We start from the raw sequence: 8,010 nt of genomic DNA, 5'->3' as shown, positions 1-8,010 counted from the left end.
ATTTTTGGTATTCTAGCATTATTACAGTATTGTTGTTATTACAGTGTTAGAGTATTATTCTTATGCGTTTCTATGCCATATCATACATTACCTATACGTATACCACTATGAAAATCTACGGTTGTTAGGGCGATATTTTCGATGACAGGACGTTTGGCATGACCGGACCACCCTTCCCCCCAATTAGTTCGGGCTTTCGAGGTTCGACTGTACTTATGGCTGATTTTCTTCCTAAACATTGTATTTGATATCATCAACTCTCTTTCTAGACACATCTCCACCATCAATTCTCCACTACAATTTTTACCTGGAACTCCATACTTCCCAATCACTCCGTCTATTGGTTCGTTTCCTACCCTAGTATTAAGGTCTCCCAATACAACTACATTGACATTTCTCCCTAATCCCTCTATGCACTCATTTAAATCTACCCAAAAAGCCTCCCTTTCCTCTACGCTCTTCTCACTACCAGGCCCATACACACTTACAAAAACCCACATCTCCCTTCCCAGCTTCACCTTCATCCACATCAACCTTGAAGAAACCTCCTTCCACTCCACTACACACTTACCTATCTCTTCACTAACTAGTATGGCCACCCCTTCTCTCCCTCGTCCCCTCTTCACTCCTGAGAACCTCCCAAAGTCACATTTGCCCCTCCCTTTCATTTTAGTTTCATTCAAAGCCAACACATCCATCTTTCTTCTCACAAACATACTGCCTATCTCTTCCCTTTTACACTCATCTGTACCACATCCACGCACATTAAAAGACACAAACCTTAGGGTACTGGTTGGAAAACTCCCAGACTATGCCTTTACTTTTTTTAGGAATGTCCCCTGTGGGGCTACAGGTAGTAGGACTCCTAATCTCATCCCCCATCCTGCTTTTTGTCGCCTCTTACGACTCAAGTGGAGTTGGTGGTAGCATTCTTTTCCCCCACCACAGGGTAGGCAAAAAAAAGGAAATGATTCAGAGAAACGGTACAGGTCAGTAACAAGGGGTTGGGAGACAGCATAACAGAGGGACAGTCATAGTATAAAAGTGTCATTTCTCTATGAACAGAGTTTTCTTCTATCACAGACAAAATGATCTGTGGCTCTGGTCTGTAGGGGTGCCCCATATAGATCCTAAAGTATTAACTGCATGCTACTTTGCCACAATAACATGCAGCCATCACCAAACTCTCCCAGATATCTATCCAACAATGAAATCTTTCTCATGACAAGCAAGAAGTACACTGGCGTGCCCACATTAAGGTCACCTTGCATTAAAACAGTGCTAATACAAATCTAGCCTGACAAAAGACACCAAATGCAGCCACCATACAAAAGATAGACCATCTTACACTATACTGTCTACAATCAATTCTTCCAGGCAGCAACATATAATTCTTTAACAAGTGACTTATGGGTTGAACTATTAACTGTGATTTCTGTGGGGCCTGTGGGGCCTGTGGGTCTCTTGCAAGACAGAGCTGGGGTGACAGATCCACTGATGTGCATACGTGTTTTTGAATGGTGTGGGTTTTGTTTAGCATATGGTATATGCTATGTGTCACAGATATCAAGATATTTATAGAGATGCAAAACATTGGTCTCTACATGTAAGTGATCTATGAATGTTATATGTGTGTAGTCAGTGGTTATTTATACTGCCTCATTTTTTGCAATCTGTAGTTTGTGGTGTGTGGTACAGGAAACTTTATAGCAAAACATAATTTTGTGGTATACTGTGATTTACAGATCTCTGCATCCCCACCAGATGTATGACATTACACTTATCCTTAACCATATTATCAAAAGTCAGATAAATAAACTATATGTCCTTCCAACTGTTGTGCTCCAACCACTTGTTTCTGCAGAAACAAGTATTCACATTGAAAATGCAAGTTGTTTTTCATGTGTAAAGTATACATACATATAAATCTACTTTTGTAATTATAACAATAATTGTTCTGAAACTTTGTAGACATGTATGGAAATATAAGGGCAAGAAAACATAAAACTCTGAAAAAGTCTTTATTTTTAGGTGAGTAACACATCACTCAACCAGTTAAGTGTTTATTATGTTTATCTCAAGAAGCTGATGAAGTGTTGCTCACCTAATACTCTTCCAGAGCACCATACTTCTCTTCCCTTGTATCCCCATAACAATGATTGTCCCCTTGAGTTTCAGTGACTAGAAACCTGCAGCCCCACAGCAGTCTTCAATGGTCCTAAGGTCTTCCTACAGACCTCCAGGAAGAAACATTAGCCATTTGTAAGTGAGGGTCTATTTCTATGGCACCAGCTGATAGGAGAAGAAGAAGAGCAGCCACCAACTGTCAGCTTTCCTTATGTGATAAAGTGGAGGTATGATACTTGGACCTTATATCTTGGGGCTGGTCCAGAGACCTCATGCCAGCCCTTTGGGGCTCCACCTCCAAATGGAAGTGAGGGTATCGATAGGATTTGAAGCAGTGGGGATATGATTCTCTCCAACATCGGTGTCACAGGACCACCTCATCTAGGCTTCTGTTACTGGTCCGATCTATTTTTGTTATATTTCATAATTCTATGTATCTTTATGAGGAAAAATTCTAAGTTCTTTCCTAGATATTCATACTCCTTGGTCAATGGACCAAACATAGGTCTTAATTTCTGACAAAAGTGTCATGTAGATACTGTGTAGCTTTCAAATCTCACTATATGTCAAAAAAAAAAAAAAAAAAGCAGTAAACTCTACAACTGGTTTCTGGAAAATTACAAAACTATATGGATTTGTCCCTTTTCATAACATATGACTGCCTAAAGCCCTTAATTTTAATATTCAAAATATCTTCAGTTTCTACTTACAATGATATTTAGTCTATGCTTAAATTATTTAAGAAACATAACCTCTTCATAACAAATAACAATGAGAAAAATAAAATACACATTACCATGAAATAATCTTCTTAAAGTTATTTGGCATCTTCTGAAGGCTACATGATTCCATACACAAGGATCACATGCATCATATTTATAAACAACTTTGACTAAAAGACTATCACGGTATCATATAAAATAAAAATTTATGACAGTAATTTACAGATACATATCCATACTATACATTCAAATACTTTTTTTCAGAAACAAGACATCAGTTTAAAACATTTTGTACAATCTGTACACTTGTACTTTTATGGCCTTACTGCCACTGATAGTAATGTCATTACAGCTTCCACTAAAACTTAAGCCTATTGGTATCAAAGAAAAGGTTTTGCATGACTCTGTGTGTAGTAAATCATTGCAGCAGTAAAATTGATTGTGCCAGCAAGGAAGAAGACTGGAAACCATCTGCCATGGGATGCTGTTACAAGTTCTGCAGTGACTGGACCACATAATATGCCTGGGATAGTTGCCTGTGTGAGATATGTAAATTTATTAATACAGCATCATGGTTATGGTATAATGAAACCATCAACTCATTTACTCATTAATAACTCAACATTTATTATGTGACAACTTAACTCATCTTTTCTTTTGCACCTTTACTGCAGAATAGGTTTCCCTTCACTCAATAAAATTACCTAAATGTAGCCAGAATGTATAGATCACACAATGTAGGTATTTATGAACAGGAAGGGAGTTGTCTATACCAAGTGACCAAAATGACAAAATTGTTACAATAATAGTGTTAAATACATAAAATGAAGGATGATAAAGGTGAAGGAAGAAAAAGTGAACCAACAAAGACATGTCTAGACATGAGCAGAGTGGAATCTCCACTAGGGGTAATACCAAAAAAGATCTTGCATGAATGGAACCCCAAAAGCTACTCAAAGGTTGGATAATTATACATTTTCAGGTTTTATAAGAAGTGGAATATTAGGTAGAGGTTTGGAATTGGATAGAGAACCTAGGTATAAAAATGTCCCAAGAAATCGGATATAGCTGATTTGAAAGAGGAGCTAATGGATCTGAAAATTGAATACAGGGCAGTGTATAGAGAAATAATTCAACTCAAAAGAACTAATGACAAGGAGAACAAGGAGCTAGATGATCTGAAGAAGGAATTAAACATGGTCAGAAGTGAGATAAAAACAAAAATGAGGTTTTGAAAAAGGAAGTAAAAGAACAAATTCTTGCAGTGACCGAGAAAGACAGGAAAATTAAGGAGACTGATCTAAAAAAAAAAAAAAAGTGAAATAAAATAAAACAAGTGAAAGAAAATGCTAAATAAATGGTAATTAAAGTATTCAACCCCTTCGTTACCGACCCGTCAACCTTATGTAAACAAACGTTTCAAACCATCCCACAATTGGCTGGAGCCTTATGTTTGTAAACACAGACACTTGCCACCACGTGGGTAGAAATAACCCAGAAAGTGAGGCCTTGAGAGCCCTCAATACACACAGCTTATAACTGTGACACATGCGTGTCACACGTAGCACACTCGGTTCCTGGCGGGCGCACTCAGCCATGACACGCAGGTGTCACAAAACACACATCCGGTACTCAAGGGGTTAAGGAAAAAGAAATTGGGTCAGAGACATATACAACCACTCCTCGTTTAACGACGACAATTGGGACCAGCGCACCGTCGTTAACCGAATTGGTCGTTAAGCGAGAGTGTATACATATACGTACATGTACTGTATGTACAATGTCCAGCAATACATGTATCTTTATTTTTGTGTATTTTCCCTCTTTTATACAGTACATTAAAGCTTTATTTACTGTTTATTTACGGTGGTTAGGTTCCTGAAATTACCGTATATGACCAAATCCGCGTATGCTGACATTCCATAATGAATACCGGGGTATTATTTTAGTTTCGACCATGGGCGCAATATAGCAATAGAAAATTAATTATTAATTTTGTAAATTAAAATGTATCAATGTAATATGCAATTTTGTGGGCGGAAATGAAAGTAAAAAATACCATGCTACAAGAAATTATGCTAATGAACGAAGTCGGTAGCATAGGATTGGGACGCCATCTTGTCGTCTGCCAACGTCTCTCACGACGACGACAACGAGGACGAGCCGGATGACATTTAATTTGCAGGTAATGATTTATCAAACACAGGTCAGGTTAGTTTAGTTTAGGTTAGACGAATTCATCATCCTTTTATTTCTTCCACATCGGCATCTATCATAACAAACATGGTGTACCATTCGTCCGACATGACTTTGTTACTTACAAAATTTGTTTTAGCACTTTTTTTTTTTCCGCTCACAAAACTGCATATTACTTTGATACATTATAATTTACAAAATTAATAATCAATTTTCTATTGCTATATTGCACCCATGGTCGAAACTAAAAATTTACCACTACCGGTATATACTGTACCCAGGTAGTTTTTGCAGCTTGCAGGATGGTAATGTAGACCTAAGCTTCAGAACACTTTACCTCACAGCTGATATCCACCGTACAAATTCAATTATAACATCATACAAATTTGCCTCAGCCAAATTAATTATCGTACACAACGTCGTAACTTCGGGAGATTTACGTTAAACGTCTGTCATAAAGCCCGTCGTAACTCCGCGTCGTCGCTAACTGAGTAGGTCGTTAAACGAGTACCTGTATTTATATATATATATATATACATACATATACCAAAGGCTTTTCCCCCCCTTATAAGGGAGGTAGCTAAAAAAGGAGATGGGGAAAAATTGCTTAGGGCTGTGTCCAATTTTTCTCACACATACTCCCTCACACCCCATCCCCCCACCCATTCCACCTCATGGATCACAACATCATCCATATACAACCATTCCCCATTCACCCGTCTTCTGTCCTCTCCCACCCTTCTTCAACAGACATTCCCCTCTTCCCTAAAGCCCCTTTCACCCCATCCATCCATCTCATCCTAAGTTGCCCCCTCATGTTCACTCATTCCATATCTGCTTTCCACACCTCTTTTACTAATCTTTCTTCATTCATTCTTTCCATGTGTCCAAACCATCCCAATTCTCTTTCATCCACCCTATCTCCCAACTCCCTTTCCACCCCTGTTCTCCTCCTCACCCCCTCATTTCTCACTCTATCCAGCCTCGTAACCCCTATCATACTTCTCAGACACCTCATCTCAAACACACATGATAATAATTATGAAAAGATGAAAAGTGAAGAAACAAATATAAATTAATAGAGGTAGGCAAAGTTGGTGAAAATATAAAAAAATCAAACATAATGGAAATTAAAAACCAAATGAAAGACAAAGAAAACCAAAAAAATACTATTTAAAGAAATAGTCAAAGAAGAAATGAATGAAAGTACAAAGGACAATGATAGAATAAAGGAAAAAAAAGGATAGGGTAAGAGACACAATAGAAAAAAAAAAAAAAAAAAAATGTAATCTATGGTATCAAAGAGACACATGGCCTAATATGGTTCCAAAGGGAAAAAGAGAAGAATATAGTAACAGAGATACTAAAAGAAATATAGTAGGAGCCACAAGGACTTGAAAAGGGAATAGAAGAAATCTACAGGATGGGAAAATATTCTGAAGAGAAAAATAGACCTTTCAAAGTAAAACTTAATTCACAGAGGATATCAGATGAAATATTAACAAACCTAGGAAAACTAGCAAAATGTAAAAACTACAAAAATTTATGGAGTGATGAGGAAAAATATAAAAGAAAAAACACTTAAAGAGGAAGCTAAGGAAAAGAATGAGAAAAGAACAGAAAACAAAAGGAAGGAGTTTTTTTTAGAGTGATGGACTTAAGACTGAGGAAATGGATACACACACAAAGGCTTTTTCCCCTTTACAAGGGAGGTAGCCAAAAAGGAAAAGGCATAAAATCATTCCCACCCATTCCATCCCTGAATACACTCCACACCCCTCCACCCTCCCTCTCATCTTAGCACCTCCTGAATGACGGGTCATCCCTGCATCTTGTCCACTGCCCTGGGTCAGAAGCAGTGTCGCAAGACACAGCACATCCACAGCAAGGCTGCTTTATCAAATCGGCGACCCCCCCTCTCTGTCCCCCCATGCATAAAGGAGAAGACGGGGAGAAATCCCTTCGGGCTGCGTCAAAATTTGCTCACACATACTACCTCAACCCCCATCCCCCCCGCCCATTCCACCTCATGCATCACAACATCATCCATATACAACCATTCTCCATTCACCCGTCTTCTGTCCTCTCCCGTCCTTCCTCAACAGACATTCTTCCCCAAAGCCCCCTTCACCCCATCCATCCACCTCATCCTAGGACGTCCCCTCATGTTCACTCCCCCCACATCTGCCTTCCATACCTCTTTTACTAGTCTTTCTTCACTCATTCTTTCCATGTGTCCAAACCATCCTAATACTCTTTCATCAACCCTATCTCCCAACCCCCTTTCCACCCCTGTTCTCCTCCTCACCTCCTCATTTCTCACTCTATCCAGCCTAGTAACCCCCATCATACTTCTCAGACACCTCATCTCAAACACATTCAAACTCCTTCTCTCTTCCTCTCTTATGTTCCATGTTTCTGCCCCATACAGTGCTGTTGGCACAATCACTCCTTCATATAGTCTCCTTAGCATCCATTCCCAAATTTCTATTCCTCATTACACTTTTTAATCCACCAAGGCATTTACTCGCTTCTCTCAATCTACATTCTACCTCCACCTTCACTCCACCTTTTCCTGCCACATTTGCACCCAAGTATCTAAAACTATCCACTTCCTTCAGACGCTCTCCCTTAATGCTCACTTCCAGACTACTGCCACTTTCACCCCCTTGTACATCTCATCACCTTACTTTTACCCACATTTATCTTCAGCTTTCTTCTATCACACACTCTCCCAAACTCTGTCACCAACTTCCTCAATCCCTCCTCTGATCCTGCCACAAGCGCAGTGTCATACATAAGGGAAAAGGAAATGCAGGAGCAAGAAGAAAAGGAAAAAAGACAGATTGATATCAGGAATAGATGAATTGAATGACTATCTGGAACAAGAAAAACCAGATATAATGGGGATTGTGGAGACAAAATATAGGCCAAGGATTATATAATTGTTGGTTCAGAAATAAAG

General features: G+C 38.9%; 1 protein-coding gene across 1 annotated transcript in view; it reads right to left on the bottom strand.

Annotated features, from left to right (window-relative positions):
• Window positions 1-2,008: 2,008 nt before the first annotated feature.
• LOC143020639 (uncharacterized) overlaps window positions 2,009-8,010 on the bottom strand; it is a 111,029-nt gene continuing 105,027 nt past the window's right edge. The window contains exon 9 of the mRNA XM_076177137.1: window positions 2,009-3,385. Coding sequence (XP_076033252.1) covers window positions 3,230-3,385 — 156 coding nt within the window. The 3' untranslated portion in view covers window positions 2,009-3,229. The remainder of the gene's footprint in view (window positions 3,386-8,010) is intronic.

Source organism: Oratosquilla oratoria, chromosome 40 (genome assembly GCF_046742065.1).
Source record: "Oratosquilla oratoria isolate Oo_2021 chromosome 40, ASM4674206v1, whole genome shotgun sequence".
In the NCBI taxonomy this organism is placed as follows: domain Eukaryota; kingdom Metazoa; phylum Arthropoda; class Malacostraca; order Stomatopoda; family Squillidae; genus Oratosquilla; species Oratosquilla oratoria.
This window is presented reverse-complemented; position numbering and strand designations above follow the sequence as displayed.